Source organism: Drosophila teissieri, chromosome 3R (assembly GCF_016746235.2).
Source record: "Drosophila teissieri strain GT53w chromosome 3R, Prin_Dtei_1.1, whole genome shotgun sequence".
NCBI lineage: Eukaryota > Metazoa > Arthropoda > Insecta > Diptera > Drosophilidae > Drosophila > Drosophila teissieri.
Window position 1 is genome coordinate 16,820,105 of NC_053032.1, and position 25,094 is coordinate 16,845,198.

The 25,094-nt window shown below is 40.8% G+C and overlaps 2 protein-coding genes across 2 annotated transcripts in view; both read left to right on the forward strand.

Moving 5' to 3' along the window:
• The window catches only part of LOC122620907 (protein kibra), a 28,555-nt gene extending 26,915 nt beyond the window's left edge, over positions 1-1,640 (forward strand). Inside the window, exon 9 of the mRNA XM_043798587.1 lies at positions 7-1,640. Coding sequence (XP_043654522.1) covers positions 7-451 — 445 coding nt within the window. The 3' untranslated portion in view covers positions 452-1,640. The remainder of the gene's footprint in view (positions 1-6) is intronic.
• Positions 1,641-2,140: 500 nt separating this feature from the next.
• Positions 2,141-25,094, forward strand: part of LOC122620290 (disintegrin and metalloproteinase domain-containing protein 12) — a 33,442-nt gene continuing 10,488 nt past the window's right edge. The window contains exon 1 of the mRNA XM_043797675.1: positions 2,141-2,921. Coding sequence (XP_043653610.1) covers positions 2,801-2,921 — 121 coding nt within the window. The 5' untranslated portion in view covers positions 2,141-2,800. The remainder of the gene's footprint in view (positions 2,922-25,094) is intronic.

The following is a 25,094-nucleotide window of genomic DNA, read 5'->3' on the forward strand; positions in this document are numbered from 1 at the left end:
TTACAGGGAGAAGATCACTTTCTTCACACGCAAGGGCCTGTCGGTGCCCGAGTTGCCTAGTGAATTTACCTTGCCGGAAGCTAATCCCATCGAAGAAGAAGAGGAGGAAGAGGATGAGGATGAGTTCTACAATTCAGCTGAGACGGCAATCGCCATCAACACGGCGCTGGTGGCTAGCAGCAACCGAAACAAGAATCTCAGTGAGCATCCCCACAGAGCCACCAGCGGGGCAGTGCCTAAGTTGCCAGCACCTGTCGCTACTCCTGCTGCTACTCCTGCTGCCACTCCTGCTGCCACTCCTGCTGCTACTCCTGCTGCCGCTTCCGTCGTTTCCCCCGCTGCCCAACCTGATGCTAAACCAGCAGCCGCTCCAATTCCAGTTTCGTCTAGCGATGCCGAGCAACAGCGCTTCGACTACGTGGTGGATCGCAACTACGGCGTGGAGGTGTAGCCCCTTCCACAACTCCCCATCTTCGCTGTACATTTTTGTAATTAATGTAGTATTTATTTTCACTAAGCAAAAAGTATTTATGTGTATAAACAACTGATGTAACAAATATCTGTGCCTTATAGAGAACGTGAGAGAACGACAAGAACCATGCTAGAATGATATATCCACGCATAGCTATGCACTAGACCTAAGCCCATTATTGTAACTAGATTAGCCAAGCAGCCCTAGCCCTAACTGCACCCAAAGTCAGTTGTACAAATTGACCCCCACTGATGACCATATGAAAGCAATTAGATATAAAAACCACCAACCCGCCCCAAACAATTTGCCCCGCCCCGCCAAAAAAAAAAAAAAAACATCCAACAAACAAGGAATATCAAACAATAACGCGCACATTGTGCGTTCAATGCCTTCAAATTCATATTGAAACCAACTGTATTCTTAAGACTTGAGCAAAATTATACGAATGTTTATGAATATTTTTATACGCAGCTACTTAGGATAGTTAACCCAAGCCACATATACACAAAACGTGAAGAGAACGGAACGTAAAATATTTATTATACTGATGGATCGATCGACGTAGCGCTCGAATCCTGTCGTTTAGGTTAGTTAGCTTGCGTTTTTGTTAAGCTCAAAACGAATTCTTATACTGTAATTTTTTTTATAAAAAAATCCTATGCAAAAAAAACCAACCAACATAAAAAAAGTGAATGTACCATATTAGATAATCGTCACTATGTTAACTATAAGAGCGCCCTTAACCCCCTGACAATGCCACCATTGCATAAAGCGCATAAAAATGAGAAAAAATATATAAAATTAAACCTTGTTATGCTTTCCCAAGCGGACCTGTTAAAACTGTTGACTTTGAAACTGTGCCGTGGTGCACCGAGTTTGTATGAAATGAAATGATATGAAATGAAATTACCCACAGCTCTAGTTTAGTTTAGGTTTTAAACGTGTGTTTTCGGGCTCTATGCAAACTTTTGCTGTTGTTTATGTTTTCACTAACCAGACCCAGCCCCTTCCCACCCCCAAAATCTAGCAAGTAGTACGAGTAAACTGAATGAAAGTCGCCACACATATTTTTTCAATACCGTAGTAATTTTAGCTGTAATAAATTATATGAAAGTGAACCTGTATATTGTAATTGTGCAATAAACATAAAAAAACTGACATAACTAAAGTGAATGAGCTTATTATTTTTCCGTAAACTTGGTTGGACACGATTATGTCAAAACTTCGTTCATTCTTTCGAACATCCAAAGTAGTTTACTCATTTAAATGTTCTATCATCTTTTAATAAAGGATGAGAAAAGTTGGTGGTATATAAGTTTAATCCAATGAGATGGTACACGTGTCATTTTAGGAACAAATTATATTTTTTCAGTACTGTTACAAATGAGAAACATGAAAGTAATTTAAATATGAAAAGTATTTCGATCTACAAAAATTTAAACAACGCGCCAGAATTCGATAGCTGTAAATCAGCGAACACATTACCCATCCCTCAGCTATCGATTGTTCGATATCGATTTAGCATGGACACCACCCTTACTTAGCGAGTACACCCTTCTTGAAACCAATAGCTTTTTGTTTGGTATTTAGCGGCGCGACACGACTGGCCACACTGAAAACACGTATAATCACACATATGCAGAAACTCGATTCAAAACAAAATCGGCCACCGAACGGTGATGTCGCGTTCGCTTGCTGCTCTGACTTTTTCGCGTGCGTGTGTGCTTGTGCATTTCTGAGAGTGTGTGTGTGTGAAGCGATTGTGTCAAAAGTAAATTGAATTAAAGCCCCCAAAAATAAATGCAAAACTGGCAGCGATTTAATAGTGCCCGTCGCCGAATTAATGCCATTATAATAAATTCAAAGATAGCTGGTGAATTGCAAGAGTAACGCCTCGCAGCTTAGAAAATTCCAATAGGAATAAGAGGAGAGTGAGAGAGAGGGGCTCGAAGAGCGAGAGAGAGCCAGCAGCAGATAGCAAAACAGAACACAAAAGCCGTTATATTAGTAGCAGCAAATCTGCTAGTGTTTGTTTTTGTTCGCAGTTTGCGCGCGTGATATTGTTGTTGTTCTTTAATAGCAGCATTATTTTTTTGCGAATGGTGCAAGAGAGTTTTAAAAAATCGCCATCCTGCTTGAAATAACACCCCTCCGCAGAAATCCCAAATCAGAAAGATGCTGCAGGAAATGTGATGTCACCACATTGGCCCCGCGGCAACAACAAACTTCACTATCGCCAGCAGAAAAGCAAATATCGCCCTGCATCGACAACAACCACAGCAGCAACAACAACGACAACAACATAGGCTATATAGCAACGATCTGAAAATGTTGCACTTGCATTTGTTTCTGCTACCGCTGCTGCTGCTCAACACATGCTTGCAACAACACATTCTGCAGCCGGCGGAAGCGACGGCGTTCCATCAGTCGGAAGGAGAAAAGCCAAAAGGTGAGTTCCCGGAAAAGTCGGGGGAAAATCAAATCCATCCCCCTGTCGGTTTCCACTAGTCTACAGGTGGATTTAAACGGGAAAGAAATTTGTTTACTTGTTTCATTTTTTTTTTCGGTTACCACGGTTACTAGGGTCACTTCATGAAAACATACAAAACGTTTGCTCAAAATTATGAACTCTAGGAATTAAAATATAAAGGTTGCCAAATAGTGCACTGTAGTATATCCTAAAAGTATGTCCTCTTCATAAGAAAGATACATTTATATATCTGGAAAATAACTTTATTATACAACAACCCAAAATGTTCGTAATTTAGTACAATGTTCTCTATTCCTAGCTGAATCATTTATTTTAAAACTGTTTCTTAACCTGTAATTGTTAACTAGTTTTGCGTTAAACCTAATTAAATAAACATTCTTTGTGCCTCTTGAATCGAGTTATTTGTCTAATCAAGTTCAGCTAACAAAAACGCACCAATACAGTGGTTTAAAAGACCCACAAATGATGAGTTAAATTTATTTGAGTCAGAATAGATAACCATTTATGCAAGTGTTAGTTCCAAAAATTAAATGAGGATATAAGTTAGATACACTATCAGTTCTGAGTCATTATATTATTGAGCTACTTCCAAGTCGAAGCATGAAAGCATTGACCATTAAATACACATTAAATAAATGCAAATGAAAGTTTTCAATAAAGTTAGTTTGAGAGCCATATTAATATAATACCTATGTATTTTGTAATAACATGGAACAAACATTAAAATCCAAGTTTTCTGAGATCTATTTTCATAGAGTTAATAATTAGCATTTGTTGGCTTACTAATTGTTCGTAATTAGATCAGATTTGCCGTTCATTGTGCGTACGAATTATTCATAATTTGTTGGTTTTAATTGTTGTAAGTTGTAGATACATTTCATTCTTATTCATGAAGAGATAAACCATTCAGCATTTTTAATATTGAAATGATTCACAGGAACTTCCTCTAAAATTCAAATGATTCATAGGAATAGGAATTTGTATTTGAAGTTTTTGCAAACTGTCCTCGACCACTGTGCCCACTTTTAGTTACCCGACACACCCCTTTACCCCTCCTTTGCCCCTTTTCCGTCATTTGTTAAACTCTCGCGCATCTGAACAACCTTGAAAAACCAGCTTCTATGTTGTTGATTTTGTCGCTAGCCCGGCTACTTCCATACTTCCACTGCCCAGATTGGTAGTTGCAGGGCCCCTGGATTGCGACAGACTCGAATGTATAGACGTATATATAGATAGGTAGATAGATGTAGACCCGCCCAAATGGCCACCCAAAGCCCTGTGGGCCACTTGCCACTTGCCACTCGGCTATCTTGGTTATGGAGTGGCTTTCGCTTTGTTTTGCCCATTTGTGATGAGTGCCATCTGTGGGGTGTTTGGCTATTGGCAGGTTGGGCATTTAGCATTTACCTTATCTGAGTGTCGCTTTTATCAAAATCTCACGTAGTTCGCAGATAGAAAGGCGCCTCTAGGGCAGCACTTTCCATGCAAATTCACTGATTGCCTTCACTCACGTACCATTTAATTTAGCAACTCAAATGATTCGTTTGGCCCTTGCCCGCACACAAAAAAAATTGAAAACTCCAAAAGGTAAAAACATCGATTTTAAATGCACTGCAGTGCTTTACTTTTACTCTCTTTGTGACAGATTTAACTGTCAGGCAAAAACTTTCTTCTTCGGCTTTTTCCTTTTCCTCCACGAAAAAAGCCCCTTTGTGGGTCACAATTCTGTTGTTGCCAACACACATCTTGTGCTTTTAAATCGTTTTTCGCGTCCGAGTGTATTCACATTCACATGTACGAGTGTACGTACAATTCATTGTCATCATGAATTCTGGTCCCAAAAGGTCAGCGCCTTAAGCGCCCAAGCGAATGCGAACTGGAACCTCCATATTCTTCTGGCCAACACTTCTTTTGGCAACTCGTTTCTTGTTCGCGGTTAGGCTGTTGCCATTGTTCGATTGGTGTAGTTGTTGCCAACTGCTGGCGTTTTCTTAACCATTTTTATGTCATTTGCGCAATTATATGGCAACCGAACAAGCGGCAACCTCCGAAATGGCCGAAAGTAAGTGGCTCGGTGAGGTAAGACTCGTTACTCAAAAGTGAGTAGGAGGTTCACTAGATAATTATCAAAAAATATAATTAGTGCTTTTAACTTTGAGCAACAAGATACTCTTTTTTTAACTTTTTTAACTACTGTGTTTATACATATACTTTTATGTAAAGCAAAGTATTTATTTGAAACTTCTTTGAAAACCTTTCTTTAGTAGTAGCACCTTTGTCCATTGCATCCGCAATTAAACTTAGTCTGTTTTGGTAAAATAATTGCACTTAATTAGTATATTTCCTGTGCTCTTACTTGTTTTTGTAGGCATTTCCCATGCTTGAATATATTCTTGAGACATCAGGAGACACGCCTCTCCAGCAGATAGTCTTGTTTGCTTTCTTTATCGCGCCCTTTGTTTGCCCAAGTTGAACAACTTAGCATTATCATTATCACGAGTTAAAGGCAAGACAGCAGGATCATTAATATGCGACATTGAGGAGGCCTTAAATGGGCTTGGCTTAGAGCGTGGGATCCAGTTAGCCAGCTAGACTTGGCCACAATCATTAAGTTGCATTAAAATGCAACTGTCGAGTGGCTTCTACCTTCACAAGTGGGCTTCTAACTATGCGGTAACTCAAGTGGTCAACAAGCTGCTCCGATCGCCATCAGCATCGCAGCGATCGTCTTAATTGAGGCTCAACTCAATTTACAGACTGGCTCTTGCAGCTCTTGACTGGTCACCAAGCTGCTCTTGATTGAGTCAGGTCAAAAGAATTTAAATGGAACGAGCTTCTCCGATACTCGTCACCAATTCTCTGATTCCCTGATTCTCCGATTCTCTAGTTCTCTGGCTCTTGGCTCTCGGCTCGCAACGGAAGCCTATGAGCATGCATACATTAGTGGTCTTTCTCCGGGTCTGAGACTTGGAATTGAACGACATTTGCATAAATTGCGTCGCCTCATAGAACGTGTTTGGAGAGCTTGACAAAGGGGTATTTGGACTCCAGGAAATCTACTTTACTTAGAACCCAACCTGGAGCGGAGGATACCCCGCAGCAATTAAGAAATAATAGACGAATGGGCAAAACTGTCAATACATCAAGTAGTTGAAAAGTGGGACAGGGAAATGCCATGAAAACAAATCATTCTTCACCCGAAGATAGAATTTGCATAAAAACGTTTTTCTTTTCTTTTATTTAATAGGAATATGAATCATTATTAGAATTTGCATAAAAAGATTTTCCCTCTACTTAATGGGAATATTTTAAGGGTTCTTTTCGCAATACTTTGGGTCAATATTCAACATCAATTTAGCTGTCTTTGTTTCCAACAAACTGCAATAATAACTTTTGTATCTCAGCGAATTCTGGCCCCCATTATACGTAGCTCTCATAGAAATCGGTGGAAATGGATTTGCCTTGAATTGAGTGGGTCATTACTATATAATTGTGGCAGAATGAAGACACGTGTGCCGTGGCGGGCTCGCTGATTCACTTTTGACCTGGCCACGTGCCGGGGATTCCCCTCGATTATCAGCAATGAGCGAGTGAGTGAGTGAGTAGGGGTTGCATCCCCGAGTGGGTTGCGTGTGTGACCAATGCAGTGCGGAGATTAGGCCTAAATTAAAGCTAGTTTAATTGCACCACAAGAACAAGGGGTGCCAGGGGTGCAGGGGGAATACGCTTTGTATTTACCACTCTTCAGGCAAAAACTGAAACAAAGTGTTCTGGGAGGGCAACTCATGTTATTTATGACTCTATTTCCTTGACTTAACCAGCTTAGGGTGAGTTTGCCAGACAACCCCGGAAAGTGGAAAATGCGGCTTTTGCATTAGTCATTCAGTGGGAGAGCAGTGCTAAGAGCAGTCACAATCACAATCACAATTCCAATTACAATCACATTCCCGTTGGCACCCTGTACAGTGAGGCCACGAAGGAATGCCCCAAGAAAGCACTTGAACAACTTTGTTTATGCCAACAGCCAAAGGAAATCACGTTTGTTTGCAGCAGCAGCAGCAGCAGCAGCAATTTCCTCTAAACAGGCAGCCAAACAAATAACAAAGAAATGCCTGCCGTGGGAGATGAAATGCAGTGCACTTACACTGAGCAAAATGCCTGGGAGCTCTAATTTTGGGAATCACAAATACCGCATATATTTGCATGATTATATGTTACAACTTATGTGGGTGTTACATACACTCTTTATGATTTTGAGTTGCACCTTTTATAGTAAAACTACCAACATTTTTTCGAGTGCATGCAGTCAGGCATCAATTGTGGCTGGTGTTATTGTTGTTGTGCAATGCCAATGCAACGCCTGATTGGGAATTGGAAGGGTATGGGGATGGGGGGAGGGGCTGTAAAGGAAAGCAGGGGGCAAGGCTGAGGTGGAGAGGAGCTGGCCAAGGTAAGCCCCTCGATGATTAATCAAAATAAAAGAACTGAGCAGAGCTGAGCCGAGCTGAGTTGAGCGGTTCAGAGAACAGTGAAAGGCCAAAAGCAATCAAGTGAATAAATAATCATAAAAACGGAGGACAAACCGAGCTTGCGATGGAATCTTTCCTTAATAGAAAATAGCACTCTGCAGCTCACTCGGCTTCATTTCGTTTCGTTCCGATTCGTTCTGTTTCGGTTTAGGTTTTGGTTAATTTATGCATAGAGCTATTGGCATTTGCTGCTGCTGCTGTTGTTGTTGCTGTGCACTGACTAGCATCAGTAATGGGATGCGACAACAAAAACAACAACAACAACAAGAGTGGCGGCGGCGGCGAATATTCGCAACGGAAATGCGACAACACGCTAGAGTGAATCCGGGAACAAGCTGGGACTCTACACTGCAAGAAATAACAAATACAGTCATCTAAAATTGTGTCAAAAAGTTTCCCAAAGGAAATGGCCACCTTTTTCCACTATTTCTTAGAACTATAACTATCCAAGTGAATAAAAACGGTGGTTACAGTATGAAATTTATATAAACTATTTTAAAAATTATCCATATATTGTATATAGATTTACATATTATATTTCATTTTAGTTTAAAAACTACTTTACAATGCTATTATTTTCAGACTTATACCTAATAACCCTTATTTAATATTTAAAATCAACAACACGCCCATTTCGCGCAGTGCAGTTTCAACCTCTTCCTGGTTATGGTCAGTGAGCTGGGCACGGATTCGAATTTGGGTTCGTTTCGTGCCTGGGCAGTTGCTAATTTACCTTTATTGTGACTCATTGCGCTCTTTTCGACTGTTGCAGTTCGGCTGCATTTGCAAATTGCACTTTTCGCAGTCCAACGCACTGCGAATCACTCATGCACATCAGGCTGTCTCTGTTTCTTTTGGCAGCCCCTCTCTTTCCCGCATTGCGTAGGTGTGTTTTGTGCTTGTTTTTTTTTTGAAAGCTAATCCAACTGGGAAAATGTGCGGTGACATCCTCCAGAAGTGATGACGTAGCTGCTTTCTGGGGTCGATGAACTTTAAGAACACCCGATTTCTGTTTACGCTCTCGTTTTTTTTACAAAACTTTGTGGAAGTTTTGGTTAACACAGCTTTGTTGCTACGCGCTGTAATTACATTTTTATTTGTTTGCTTAGGGGTCTGTTTGTTTTTGGGAGCTTCGCACTATTATAAATTACTTCACAAAAGCTTTGTAGGTCATACAGAACTGGATTTTACAGAGGTGTTAGAACTGAGTTTATGTGATAAAAACATTCGTAGAGAAGTGTTTATCTCAACTCATATATATACTTAAAAGTTCTAACTTTGCTTATATGTATTTTCATCAATACATAACATATCCCAACCTTTTTTTTTTATGAATTTTACAATATACGATTACAAATAATTCATCATCGAATTCTCTGATCCATAAACAAGTCAATGAACTGAAAGCCGAGTGATTTTACTTCCTCTCTTCTGCTAAAATTGTGTTAGGTCAAGAAAAATTATGTCACATTATGTGGCGACTATGCTAATCGCCTGAGGTAAACCTCAAAAAGCGATGCAGCCACTATTAGAGCCTCTTGTAAACAAAGCATACAAAAAAAAAAAAAAGAGGAACAACTAAACCAAAATCTTCGACCCATAAACACCGAAAAGGAAAACAGCGCCATTCGCCAGCTAATTGAATTAACATGCCGGCGCTAATATTTTGTGGGTTCTCTTCTCCGTCGATTTTATTTTTATCCCGTGAAATTTCGTGTGTTGTCCGACTGCCGCGTTACACATTTTCCCCTGAGGCTGGATGCATCTTGTAGTTTGTTTCATTTCGATTCATTTTACACTGCGGAATCGTCGGAGTGGTTCTCCTCGATTTATCGAAGAGCGATAAGCAGATGGCTGAGCTACTTGTGTACTAGTACACTGCATATTGGGAGCAGAGCCAACGAACCATAAAGTACACCCGACGGTCAAGGGTTTGGGGCATGGTGATGGGAATGGGGATGGGCATGGGGATTGGGTATGGGTATGGGTATGGGGATTACGGGAAGGCATCTCCACGAGAAGAGCTAGCCAGACAAAGCACAAAGATTAGAGCAACAGCTCTTCTCCTCCAGCTGAGTGGATGCCATTGTTCGAGGGCGTTAATTAATAATTATGAAAAAAACAAAAGGAAAATAAAAGCGACGATGAAGACGGAATAAGTAAGGCAGGAATAAGTAAGCTATGCAAAGCTGCTTTATATCTTAAAACTGTGAAATACAATAAATTCAAATAAAATGTTGCCTACGTCTTTAAATTATCTCTTGCAAATGAAATTATTTGGGACTTGCCAAAACTTCGCTAGCTTTAGCTTAAAATGACTTTGGATATCCGTTCCCGCTTGTGCCATTTCCGCTTCCATTATCTGAGTTCTATGATTCACAACCACAAAATGTACTCATCTATACTCGTCATTTAAATAATTAGAAATCATTTGGTGCAATGTTTTTAATGTCTTGAATGTTTTGAGTGCTCGGAAAGCCACAAGTAGTTGCTATAACTGGTTACCTAACCTCCGCTTGCACTTGGCACGTGTTGCCTTTCTTCCTTTTGTCGGCCACTCATTAACTGACATTAGTTAATTGCGACTGGGAAACTGCAAACCGAAAGTTAGTCACATCTGCTATCTGAGTACCATATAATCGGGTGTAATTTTCCCAGCAACTCGAGTTCTTCGTGCTTGGAATTCTTGCAATAAAACTTTATTTTATTAAAGCTCCCTTCAACACGATGTATCCGCCGGATGTGCATACGTAGCTGGCACTGGATGTACTCACATATCTGCTACTTGCAACGCACTTGGCGAGCTGATAAAACACTATTAAACTTTAAGGGAGCTTATTTATATAAATGATTCTCGTAGAATTTATGGCATTAGGGTCGATTACTTTTAAGTGTTCGGCTTGGCAGCCGATGAGTGTTTGATGCTAGGGAAAGTCGATTGTGTTTTCTGGTCTATTAAGCAGCAAATGGAGAGCCCATCCAGAAGTTTTGCACGCAATATTAAATAATAAGATTGTTTTTAGAAAACGTTTAACCTTATGTCTAAAATAAAATGTGATTATATTGGTTGTTTATACTCTCTAACATATAAAACCAACAAGTATTCGTTTATAGGAATAGTAACTCTTAAATCAATCTAGTTATTCCTATTGCCAATTACTCATCGTTATGAAGACGACCTTGGCAATTCCACTCCTTTAATAAGTCCACACCTGACTATGCATTGTATCCTTCCCACACTGCGCCAAAACAATCGCAATTGCTCATGACTCATTTGAGTTACCACTTACACAATGAGCACTGTGAGCACGGTGAACACCTTGAGCACGCCACCCTATTGTGGCTAACCCCACTAACTTAGATACTTTTCAAGTTTTATTAAAGACAGCGTGCACGTGCACTGAGTCAGCTGGCTAGAGGAAGCACTGTGAATCACTCCGATTTGGGACGCACTGTTTTTTTGTTGTTCAGCATTATTCGTTTAAATATACGATGTATGTGTATTATTTAATGGCTCGTAGGCTACTGACATTCGATTGGTCGCGCTGGCAATTAATGCCGGATTACGTAAAGTGCCAATTACGCGTTGCAATTTCATCAACTTCTCGTGGAGCGTAGCCAAATGTATGTAGAGCGTGTCGATGTGTCCACTGCTAAGACTTCCCGCCTTTCCCGGCTTTCAATTCTGCTGCTGATCCGCTCCAATTTCCTGCCCCCAATCGCTCCACATTCGCAAACTGCATCGATTCCTCCTCCGACTGGCCTGCATTCGTCGATAACGAATAACGGATAACGAATGACAAACAAATATGCCACCACGACAAGCTGTCTCGGCCCCACTTTTTGAGTGTATGTACGTATTGCTGAAACTCTGAGGAGCCTCCTGGCTGCTCGGATTGTTTGTTATTCCTTGCATAATTGCTGACGGGAAATTTTGGTTAGCTCGGCAGATTGTCAATTCGGTTGGCAGTTGGCAAAACAGAGCAAACAGTGCCAACAGTGCACCTCAATGTTTGTCCATCCAGCTCACTGCAGGCTTGTCGTCATATGTTTCGCATTTAACAATTGGTTGCATTATGTACAAATTTGCAGTAGCTATCCAAATACCATAAAAATTGCAAGTCCTAAATTAAAGTAAACAATCGATATTCTTGTGAGAAAAAAACTTAAATACGGGAGAATAGTTTAGTGAATAAGTAAAGTCATTTCTTTCTGAATATCAACATCAATCGATGTTGTTTTAAATGACTAAAATACTGCTCATAAACTAGCTCCAAAAATAATTCATACATTTCAATTGAATGTAGAAGTAAATCACGTTATTAGCAATAATATGTTTCTGCTGTGATTCTGAAGCCGTTTTATATTATGCCAAGCTCATCCAATGATATGTCTTGCTAGGTACATATCTTTACAAAACTATCTTTAATCGTGCATCTTCAAGATACCAAAGCCAGAACTGTAAATTGAAGCTGTAAATGTTAGCCTCTCGCTTGGTATGTAGAGCGAGCTTCCTGCCTTGCCTTGCTAGCGTAGTAAATAGACTTAATTTGATCAAATTCCCCCACTGTGATAATCGCTTTAATTACACTCTAGAACAAGGCATCAGTGGCACGAAGCAAAAGTATCTGAGAAATGCGTGCGGTGGCTGTAGCGGTGGCAAATGGATGCAAATGGCGAGCTGTTGACAAATCAAGCCTAGACTGACGGCTACAATTGAGCGCCGCATGAAATCTAATAAACAGCATCAGAAAATTGCTCAACTCAATTGGGTCAACGAGGTGACTGGCGGGAGGGAGGGAGGTCTTCTTTTCCCTTGACCCCCCGGCGGGCGGCGAGTTCATTGACAAAGATTCATCGGAGTAAATCATTTGCCAACTGTATCTCTATCTCTATCTGTATCTGTATCTATACCTCATCTCATGCATAGGGCCGAGTGTGTCTCATCTTCTCATTAGCATGACAGCGAATGTGGCGATTCGTAGAACTGGCTGATGAATCATCTACAATATAATTCTGGCAAAAAAAGAATAACGTATTACAGGCCAAACTGGTCAGGCCAGTCCACCAGAGAAAATGAATTTATATGATTCTTTTATACGAGCATACTATGAGTATGAGTATATTTTCGCACAGGCGCCAGCGTCTCAAGTGATCGTGCATGTTCCCTACTCTTTTGGCGGGATTAATTGGGCACAGAGCAATAAGTTTAACCCAATTAGCTTCAATTACTTTTCCGAAAACCTACATATGTACATGTGTAGATACATCTGTATGCACGACCCTCGGCCAAGTCATCGCATCATCTGTAGAGGGCACTTCCGTCTCGGGAAAGGTTTATGGTCATGCAATTTTCAATAGATCTTTGAAAGAGTTGGGGTTTTTCACTCGTCATGCTTCTTGGACGGACCGCTTTCATCGGCCATCAGCGAAAAGAAAGTTTCATTGATTTCGTAGTTTACAATTTTACTTAATTTTCTTGCCTACTGTATGTGCTTAGATTTCACTTTTATGATTTGTCTACTTTGGCTCCAAAATTGCTTAATTGTTGTATGTTTTTTTTCTGTGCGCGGAAATTGGATTTCATGTTTGGATATTAAGACATTTGATATTATTTTTTTGGACACTGACCGCCCTTGGTTGTTGGGTTTCTCTTTGAATCGGAGCTCCAAGTGGAGTCTGCTGTCTTTGGCATTGCTTAACCCAACTTAACCTTCATGGGAAGGCTCTTCTCTACTTCATTGCTGCAATCTACGCCCTCTGTCGCAGTTCTGGGTATTTCTCTGCGAACTGATAAGAACTGTGTTAGTAAAGAGCTTATGCATTCAAATACATTTAATATATCGACTCAGAAATGGAAAACTGTTGACATTTCAAAGTGGTTTGCATTTAGTGCGGCATAATTCCCCAAACAGCCCAACTTTCTTCAATATTTAATGCACTTTAAAATCCATTTCGAGCTGCAACATCTGGCATTGCAGTTGTGCGTCCTTCTCACTGCCAAATGGTCCTCTTGGTGGAGTTCTAGGAACTGTAGCTGCCACTGGATATTTATTTCCATGCGGGTCCTGCCCTTTTCCCTGCGCCCGCAATTAATTTCCAGCCAGATTCTTTGTTATTGATTGTGTCAAAACAAAAACAAGAAACATGCACGTCCTTAAAGGGTGTTAATTTATGCGTCCTTCGATTATCCCGCTGGCGCAGCCACTTGGCCAGCGATAAGAGCAAAGCAAACGGATACGAGATGCAAGTTTATCATCTCGCAGGTATGTGCATATATGTAGATACATTTACTGTGAGTTTCTCGAGCCCAGATCAAATTTGCTTTCGGCTGCACGCTCGTCGTGTTCTAAGCCTTTAATGAGTGTCCTTGGGCGATGGCGAGGCACTGGGGGCAGCATGGGTTACACGTCCGTGACACATGCCCCACATGCCCCACACGACCCATTGTTCTGGTTCTTGTACTTGTACTTGTTCTCCATCTAGTGAATTTTTCGCTACATTTTTTTATTTTGTTTTTGCCGCAATCGACGTTGCAGGAATGGCAGCATTTCACTGGTGAAGGGGACGTGCAATTTGCATATAAGCGAGTTGGTTCAAGGTGTGTTTCACTCGGAAAAGTGGGTGTGCATTGGGTGGGTGGGGATATTTAGTTTGCAAGTGTTTTCATTTGAGGCATTCTCGGCTTTTATTCGTTGCATTAAACACAAGCTTGCAGCACTTACGCCCGCCGTTTTATTACATTTTCTGCCAAACGAATTCGCTCTTTTGCATTTGGTGTTTTTTATGGATCGCCTTATTTCTGTGTCGCGCTTTTAATTTATTACATTTCCTGTGGGAGGCTGCAGACGCCTCCCCTTTCGTTCGCTTAAGCTGGCTCTTTAATTAATGTGCCGCCTTGGAGTCCTTCAATCCTTCACTCCTTCACTCTTTCACTCTTTCAGTTTGTTAATTAAAGCAAACGCATTGCTGTAATTAGCAATTATATGGCCATCGTCGGCGAAACAGGACAGATCCGGCATTTCGTTTGTGCAGCTCCTGTTGTGTGATGATGGACTTCATTGAACCATCCGCAGTCACGGCAATTATAGTTGGACGCTAACTTTCGCATTTTCGAAGCACAGAGTACACAAAAAGAAGTAAACTACATATATATAAAAGAGCAAAACAATTAAATTCGTTCAGTGAACCCGTTCCAAGTGCCTTTTGTGGAGCTGCCGGCTGGCCGCCCAACCGGATAAACTCTAATGGAACGAGATGCCCAAACTCATGCTTTGATGGAGAAAACCGAATAAAAATAAAAATCAAAATAAAAACTGCCAGGCTAACCACCATCATGACAATTAATTGGCAACATATTTGGCCAAAAGTTGCTTTTCCTATAACCACTCACCGAACCCGAATGCGAAATTGGTTTGCTGACCATATGGGTGCGAATAAAGTGCAAATTTCTCATAAAAGTTTGCCAAACTCATAAGACAATTTGATTTCTTCAATATAATTATTTATCTGCCCAAGAGTGTGAAACACAATGTATACCAAATTGGATTCGTTTTTTGCACAACACAACGCTTTTCTATACATAGCTACTTTATGGGTTTTGAAAATAAACAAACTTAGTACAGATGCAAAATGCTGTCTTCCTTTTGTTTCATTGAAAAAGTGGTCGAGTTTGGATGCAGCTTGTGTAGATCCCTTTTTCCCTTTCAACACGAAAAATAAATAACATCATTAAAATAAATTTGCTTTCATTTTTTTGGCCACGCTCCTTTTTCTTTCATTAAAAAACTTGTTGGCTCTTTCAATTTGGCAGGGGGTAAACACGAGTGTGTATCTCACTTGCAGCCCTGTATCTGTATCTCTAAAATATATATTCCCCTATACTCGTCGTATATTCATGAATTTTCACAAAATGTCTGCTGCTGCCGCTGCTTCTGTTGATTTTGTTGTTTTGTTGCTGTTCGCCAAGTTAATTGGCAAAATTTTGCACTTTACATCGGAGACCGCAAAACTCGAGTTAACCAAGCGAACGACCTTGAAAAGTTGTCTGCTGTCGGTGGGCAGCAAAGTTGGGTGGGGCAGCCGGGGGGTGAAAATGGCAAATGTGAAACCCACGGACCGCCCAAACTCGACTCGAAAAATGTTCACCCGAAACCATTTTTCCGCTATGCGATAAATGATATCGATTTCACTTGCGGCTCAGCAACAACAAGTTGTGGGCTTTAATTGCTGTTGTGACAAGAAACCACAGGGGCTACACTGAAAACAAAAAGGCAGTAGGGAACTTGTTGTATGACCTTTAAGGAAAAATAAGAAAGTTTTTAGCTGCTCTTAAACTATAGCTTTTAAAACATCTGAACTGAGTGTAAGAAAAGCAATTAAGTGAATTAGGGGAATATATATCAAATATTTATATGATGATATATGTCACTTATATATATGTATGTAATAAAATGTGTTTTGAATGTGTGTACTTCTCTGTCCATAAACTAAACGCAACCCATTAGAAGTGAACTTGTTTTTCTCACATCTGAGCACAAATATCATGTAAGACAAAGAGAGCGCTCTCGACTTGTTTGATTTATTTGAAACGCGTGTGCGTTTCGATTTTGACGGATCTTGGGAAAGTTGTAGCCCCGCGATCTCGTCTGCAGATGGATTGTCGCGGCGCCGCACAATAAGTGGTTATTAATCATGATGGCCGACACTGGGAATAAGTGCGGTGTGCGTCTGGCCCCTGTAGTTAATCCTTTGCCGCAATGCTAAGCTAATAATAATTTCTTCCTTTGTTCTTGCAGGTAAGCCATCGCGTGGCAATGCACTTCCTGCATCTGATGTTGCCGACCCTATTCGCAGTAGTTGTGACTCACCCACAACAGATGGTAATCGCCTCTTAAAGTTGCCCCTTGGCTTTGGTCTGATATTTATTTTTAGCCTGGCATTATTTTTTGCAAATTCAATGGGTAATTGAATAGGAACACAACCCAATTATAATCTTAGACTAAACAAACTAAAATCCTTATCAAAAATATAATGAGTGGTTCTGTCTGAGAAGATACCAAAAGTACTCTTAACTTTCCAAGAAATTATAGGTTTATATTACTAGTTAGCATTGACGGAGTGGAATTTATTAAAACATATACGAGTATATGTGTTCTTACCGAAAGATTTAATGCGTTTTTAGATTAATGCTTCTTAAACCAGCTTGGCTTGGAGGATAGGGTATCTGACATGGCCCAAATGATGATAGCAAAATGGCTTTGTGGCCTGAATTGAGTCTTCATCAGCATAATCATTGTTTGCTGTTGCTTCTACTTTTCCTGGGTGCCAGTTGTTCTTGCATTTCTGTCCGTCATTTCGCATTATAGCCTTTTGTTTTGGCCAAACAGCTGTTAGTCATGGCATATGGTTTTTATTTATTTTTTCTGCTAGCTCGTTCCTCTTTCATAGGCTAAATCCACCTACATTTCTTAAATTCTCGTCATTTGCGTATTTACGATTCGGGGTTTACCCGTTTTTACCGTTTGCATAAATCTTATCTTGAGTAAGTGCCAAAAACAACCAAATAAAGCAACTTTGACAGCAGGAAAATCGATAAGCTAGTATGGTAGTTATGTACGCATATATGTATGCATCTATATAATGTACATGATGTACATACATACATATATGACAGACATTTGCGAAATTTCTTCAGTCAATTTTGTTGGCCATCGAACTTTCAGTCGGAAGACTTTTTATGCGGAAAAGTTCAGCCTTGCGGTGAAGTTTCCCAAGTTCGTTGACTTTATCTATTATGCACTTAGTCGCAGAAACTCTGAGTATGCCTTGTGGAATGTGGAATTAGCCGAATGAGTGTGGTTAAGCATTCAAAACTTGTTCAAACTTTATAGGAATAATACATCAGGACAACCATTTATGTTCTGCATGCTTGTAATTTATGCAACATTTCTTATTTTCGATTGCGTAAGAAATCGTAGAGTTGCTGTTTCTGCCAAAAAAATGTCATAAAGGCGGCCGAAACGGACAATTCTGAAACCAAAAATGGTCAAGGCTAAGACTTGAGTTAATGGCCCAAAGTCGTTGGCTAAATTTTAATGAACTGGAAATTTTTGACACATTGCTAAGCCGAAAATGGAATGACATGCTAGCTCGTGGCCGGGCCAAATCACTTTTGGCCAGGCCAATACATATCATTTTATATGCTAAAGCATTATTTTTTCTATTTTGCCTGTGAAAGTTTTTCCTGCAAAACGAAAATGGCGTGAAAGAAAAATGCGCCACTGTTTGTTTGCTTAGTTTTCATAAAAGTTTGGCACATAACCTGCCACTTTGCCAAGGTTTTGGTTGCGGATGTGACCCAGTTTTAGGTGAGCCTGTGGAAAACTAATGATAATTACTCCCGCTTGCAACCAAGTAGCCATAAACGAATGAGTAATGAAACCATGGAAAACATGAAAGTGCCGAGCCGAGCCGAGAGACCAGCATTATGAGTCAAAAGGATAGAATTCTTAGGAACATTGATCCACAGGACAATGGTTAAGTTCTCAATGCAATTCGCAATGTGCAACCGGACGGACACGCCCACAAAAACCTGACAACCCGCCCACTATCTTGTGTTTTGTGCCTTCTTTCTTCCGCTTTTTATGCAAACAATTTCTTGTTCCCAGGCCCGCAAACAAAGGGAATTCCGTGGAATCCGGGTGCGTTGCTCAAGGATCATTGACCACATAAAAATCCGTTATGGCCACAGTGGAAAAGAAGAAGAGAACGGAAAGGAAGCGTCTTGTCCCATGCATTTTATTTCCTTTTTTGGCCCGCTCCAAATGCGAGCTGCAATTGGAAGTGCCTTCGCTGGCTGGCTGGCAATCAGCAGAAGTAGCCAGCGCTTACTTTCTGCCAGCCAAGTTCTTTTATACATCCTATACTCGTACGTCTGCAAAGGGTCGTTTCAGTTGGCCAGCACTCCTACAATGTAATGGCCATGGCTGGGAGCATTGCATTCCTAAAATGGCCAGAACAGAACGATGTTTATGAGCCATTTTCTCTCTTTTCGCATTGTGCGTAAAGTTGGTGCTGAAAATGAAGAAATGAAAAACCGAATAAAAAGTTACAGAAAGAGAGAAAACCGCATATACAGATGAATGAACAAATAATGCCAGGAAGTACCCAAAAAAAAAGAAGGGAAAAGCAAACAGAATCTATTTATTAGAATTTTCTTACAATGCAAAAATATCAAAACAAATAGTTTTCTGCTAAATACTATCCTTAGCTCATTCACTTGTATGAAATATATACTCTGCTCAATGGACTTATTTGTTTACCTGATATTAATGGACTCGATAATAAGTTCACTTTCTTGGCTCTTTGTAAACAAAGCAAAATGTTCCCAAGACTCTGAAATGTAGCTGAATCTTTGAATTATCCGCTCGGCGGCTGTCATTGAGCTTGGCGCCAGCTGACATAAATCAAACTGCTGACCATTGTTGTTTTGCATTAAAACCGTGTATGTACTTGTATATATACTTGTACAATGCACTGACGAAACAGCGCAATTGAGATTTATTTTACTCTGTCAGTCGGTCAGCAACATCATCACGATCATGATCATCAGCTGTGGCCTTATCGTCATAATGCTGTTATAAAAAGTTGCTAAAGATTTTAGTCAATCACTTTATTTCCTATATACCCAACCGACGACAGCTGTAAATGTTGTAAATCTGACATTTTGCATATACTTTAGTACACATATTGCTTTATAAAAAGTAATAGAGATAAGAAACGCAAACTGCGATGGGATAAATCAAACGAGACAAAGAGGTGCAACCAGGAAGCAAAGTGATCGGGCACAAGGTGTTATGACATCTGGTCATCGCCTTTTTATTAGTTTATATTTAAAAACAAAGCTTGAGTTTTCCTTTAAACACTGAAGCAAAAAATGTACAATATTATACTTTAGAATACTTTACAAATGCCTTGAAGACTCCAGTTGAGAGCCAAAACCCGTACAACTGTTGATTTAGTATCAATTTCCAATTACGGCAAAGTTGTAACCGACTTGTTGACCTTTTGTACACCGCTTTAATTGCCGCCCATTTCTCCGCACTTTTACGACTTAATGACGAGGCCAGCAGTGGGTGATATCTGCGCCATAAACCAAGTTGCATTCCCCCCTCGCTCTTTGTTGCTCCTCTTGCCGTTGGCTATGATAGTGTTGGCTTTATCAGCGGGAATGACCCACACCTGCGGCGGGTTTGTTGGCTGCTTTACGAGTTGGGCATTAAAGTCGGGTATAGTCTGGTGTAGCACAACACAGTTGACAATTTTAATGCTTAAACAAACTGTGGGCAGAGATAAGGAAACTCCAGAGAAGAAGAATAAGCTGTTGGGGTAAGGAGTGGATTTGAGGAGATGGCAAATATTGGAATCCTTTGCCAAATAACCGAAGTGAGTAGGCAGGAATGTCGATTTGTTGTACCTGATCCTGATGAGAATCAACCACCGCGGGTGTGAAATTTCACGGATTAGCCAAAGGTGTTGTCTACCTGCAATTGCTTTCAATGGGCCCTTGGACATACACTGTCGCAAATAGTTGAATATATGTACATATATACATACCTAATTTACTGCTTCACAACTTCCAGGCTTTTCCTGGAAAAACGATTATTTACTTTAAGTGCAAGAAGCAGGGCCATGCAGATGAACGAAGGTGCCTTTCAAGTTAATTTTTCTTTTGGCCAAGTGTATATTGGTCACTTGTCACTTTCGCTGTGGGCCTTTCCGTAGATCCTCCTAAGCAGGAGCAGGTGGCGTGCTGGGCAAGTCAAGGAAGGTGTACTCGCGCCGTGGGAGGTCCTCACCTTCGCAGACACTTGCCAAATCTCTGGAAAATTGTGAAAAATGCCGCCTGGGTGCTTGTGCTTTTGTTTGTGTGCTAAATGCCACCCGCCACCGTTGCTTAGGGTGTTAATTGCCCAAGTCCTTGACCTTGGTCCCAGCTGCAGCTCAGCTTAGAAGTCCTCGGGATAACTGGAGGGCAGGACGGAAGTCCTTGTCATTGAAGTGTCTCGAAGCGGAGGTTCCACCACCGCCCGTTGTTCCGCACTCGAAATCATCTGCTTTGTTCTACTAGATTCTGGACAGATTCTGTGCTGACCTGGCCGAAATGGATCTGACCACCCGCCAGGCTATTGTTTGACCCCGGGCAATGGAGAAAGGCAATGGATGGCAGGTGCAGCAAAGACTTAAGATCTTTATCTAAATCGGCAACGGACGCACAGATGCCTCCATGAATTTGCACAATACAGAATGTACAGAATATACAGAATACAGATTAATGCAGTGAGCTGAGTTTATTTGTCTATTGTTGTGGAATTTTCACCTAGGCAGTTTTCCGCTTGGCAAGGAAATGTGAAAAGCCGAGAGTGCAACTGACTTAGTCCAGTGATGTGCAGAAATAATTGGCTTTATATTGATTGATGGGGCCAGCAACGTTGATAGGAAAATAAAAATGAAACTCAATGAAAAGGTAGCCACACATAATAGGAACCGAGAATCAGAGTAGGAATTTTATTTCGAGTTACAAAGCCCAACAAAGTCGAATGGTATTGAATGTTACATTCTGAAATATGCAAATAATAATACAATCACGTATATAATTATTCATTTTGTTACAAAATGTTGTACTTGTATAAACTGACAGAACTACAAATTTGCACGTTTTCGCCAATGCCAAGCGAACATCTCAAATTTTCAAGCACACAATTTCAATTTGTTGATATTGGGCTTTCCTAATCCAATCAATTTCAAATTTGTTGGCACCACGACACGACAGCTTCTTTTAACCCACTGAACGAGCAGCGGCACAGTGGCGTACATAAAAATAGGGTCACGGCTGTGCAGCCGACATCTTTAGTGTTTCCTTCGGCCTGTCAGCAAGTACGTAGCTATTGATTTATACAAATGGCTGCATTGAGAGTATAATTTATGCACAACGCCAGTCGAATCCTGTAGGCAATTAATTTCCGCCAAAGGAGGGGGAAAAAAAAAAAAAAAAAAACAGAAAAAAATAGGAAAAAGAATAAAGAAACCAACTGCATCGAAAGTGCAACAAAAATAAAGCAGACATACAGCTGGGGCCTCCGACATTATTTATAGAAAGCAGACTCAAGAAAGTTCCTCGGGGAGTCTTCAGATTTCCTATGCAGATGTCTTTGTCGATGTCGCGATGGGTTTATGGCTTTCTAATGAAGGAATCGTAGTCCTAAGCCAGCATAATGAAGTTGAGATCTCCTCGCGGACTGACAGGTGGCCGATGCTCAACTGGACCACACAGATTTCCGAAAAAGAAAAGAACTCGAAACTGAAAGTCATGGGGATGATGGGCAAAGATGAGGAGCCCCACCTTTGTTTAAATTGATCGGATGCGGGATCTACCTGTCTGGCGCCGTTTCTTCTTATTTCTCCCCCACTTCTAACTAAATCCGACAGCGGACATGTCGAGATCGAGAATCCTTCTACTTCATTTGCCTGAGTGCAGCTGAGGCCAAGCCCACTTCTGCCTTCTCCGGCGATTGTCAGTTGCTCAAGTGCTTTCACGCCCCGGAATGAAAAGCCCGGCAATGGGGGATATGGAATAAAAAGTAAAACCAACTCGAACAAAGCGGCTTTTGTGGCCTGTTCTGGCTGCCCCCCAGGAACTGCCCCCATCCCGGTTACCACCTCCATTGTCCTTTTCCTGAGCCGCGCACTCAAGTTACAATTTGATTTCTGATTCCGTTTGCTGCTCGCCCTCAACTCCTCGACTCCTCGACTCCTTGGCTGCCCAGTCGTGTCTGCAGTTGGTTGTTTTCATTTCATTTGGTTCCGTGCCCGGGCTAAAGTTTTATTTATACTCGAGTGCTTGGCGAGGGGATCTGGGGCTGCAGTTTGTAGTGTGGTCTGCGGTGTGTGAAGTGTACAGTGTAGAGTGTGTGGGGGCGAGGGCAGCTTATAAATAATTCAGAAGGTGCCCTCATACAAGCCAAAGGCGCAGGAACTAGCTACAGTCCACGTCCAGGCAGCCGCGAACTGAACTTTGACAGGATTCATGTGTGCTTATAAATTATGCTAAAATCAGCGTGGGAGTTAGGCCAAAATAAAAGTACACACTCTATATTCACTATATATCTATATATAATATTTTACAAATTTTATAAAAAGTATGTATAACTATATCAATCAAAAGCGGTTGCTCTTCATAAGCCCTTAATACAACGTTTTTTCTTGTTGATTAGAAATAAACGCTGGTTATGAGCACAGGTTTTTCATATTGCGAATATATTATTTTCAAAATAAAATGTATTCCTCTAAGAAATATGAAGAGGAAGCCGACTGTCTGGGTTATGACTCAACTGCACTGAAATCCTTCAGGTGAGACGTGAGAAAAATGCAAAGATCTTGCTATTAGATTCTCAAGAAATAAGCAAAGCAATTGGCATGAGACAAAGTAGAGGACTCCACTAATTCCAGCTCATCTAAAGCTGATGGTGTGACACTGAAGAGGTGCAAGTACATCCATATGGAACCCGAATCACCGATGCTTATCTGCCACTTGGGGGCTTTCGGTGTTGCGCATGCGCATTTTTTGCGTTTAACCCAGATTCAGGCGATGTTCGTGTTCGTGTTCGATGTTGGCTTTCAGATTGCGTGGCTTGTTGCATTTGTTGACTGGGCACAGAATTTTGCGGCCTTTTGTCAGTTGTAAAAGGAAATGGAGGTGAAAGGCGTTTGGCGGGCTACCGTTTTCAGCGGCGAAGAGAGATTTGCTTTCGGATTTGGCCCATTTGGTAGATGGGTGGATAAACGATGATTCGCACTCATAATGTGCTGCCCAGTAGCTGATTGTGGCTGATGGCTTAATTGTCTCGTTAAGATTTAATGCCAGAGATATACCAACCGGCAAGAAACGTTCGTTTTCGGAAAGAAAGGGAAGCAAGAAAGTGCTGTACTGAAAGTACTGATCAAGAATGGATATATGTACTTTTATGGTCGCAAAAGTATCTTTCACTGCGTTGCAAACCTCTAACTGAAATCTAAGGGTATTACGCCTTTCCATTTGTAAATTTGCAATCAAACGTTTCTTTGCACGATTTGCTCATTATAACAACTTTAAATGCTCGCATCTGTTTTATTTAGTTTCATTGCTTTTTTATGTCACTTGAATCGTTGCTTCCTCTGATTTGTGCATCAAAGATATAAACGAAATGCTTTATAGTTCCCAAACACATAAACATGTCAATAAAATCCACATGAATAATTTAAATTTCCTTCTTAAAAGTTTTCTTTAAACACCACGCTTTCATTGGTGCCACGGCTAAATGTTTTTCTTTTTTTCAATTTAGAACCCAAACAATTTAATTAAGTTGTGATGAGTGTGTGTGTGCGTGTCGTCTTGCCTACAATTGAATTTGTTTCTTTCTGTTTTTCGGGGAGTTTGTTTTGAATTTCTCCAGCATTTAATTTCGTTTGTGCACCAAAAAACAATTGCATTTTCTTTTATTATTCAATTACACTTGAGGCGAGGCAGTAAACGCAGTTTTGTTTCGTAGGGGAAAGAGTGAAAAACGTACGTATGCATTTCCAATTTGTATTCGGCTGCAGTTCACAGCCCAAAAATCGAAGTCAAGTCCCCAAATCCGTATCTCCAATCCCCAATACCCAATCCCAAATACCCACTACCCAAACCCCAGTCGACGTCATCGTCTCCTCGCCTTGTTTATCAATTAGCCACACATTCGATTCGGTTCGATTTTTGTGTTGGTAGCAATGCCTCTTTGCCTTGCCGTCGCCTTTCGAAGTGGAAATCGCCGCCCACATCGGCCACGCCCCTCCCTGACTGCACTAATCTGTTTATGGCAGCGAGATTCTATTAATATTTTTTTCTTTTCATTTTTGGGGGCCCCGCTAAAGTGTTGGAAGTTTTACGATGGCATCCCAGGGAACTTTGCCCAAATTGAGTTTGGCATATCTTCTCGGGGCCCCCGGCAGTCATAATTTAAAATATTTAAATGCCTCGGGCTATAATTGAAGAATGCAATGGGCCGACGGCCACTTGAGAAGGTTTCACATTTTTCATCATTCAAATGGTTAGAAATGGAAATGGTTTTCATTTTCGTTCCTCCCATTCGATTCGAAATTCAATGTGAAGTTCACTGTAAAAACTAAAGGCTTCGTCCATTCCATTAATCCATTTATCCATTCATTTCATATTTTGTATGCTTTTTTATGGCACGCCAGCAGTTATTAATAAATTTATTTTTTGTAGCCTCCGTTGATTGTTATATGGCGATGCGAGAGGAGATAGGAGATTGAGAGTTAGGGTACATATTTATTTATTAACCCCTCCCATCGCTGCTATTCTCCCCCTTGGGGGTTGACAAGTGACAAATGCAGAGAAGATATAAAATTATATGTGTGCGCCCAATTCAAAATCAGTTTCAAGCCTGCGGGCTTTCTCTGCATTTTCCCCCCCTCGGTGGGAGATTCAAGCCAACGAGTCCAAACAAAAACACACACAGTTTCTGGCCGTCAAATATCCAACCAAACATCCAGCATCCTTGCC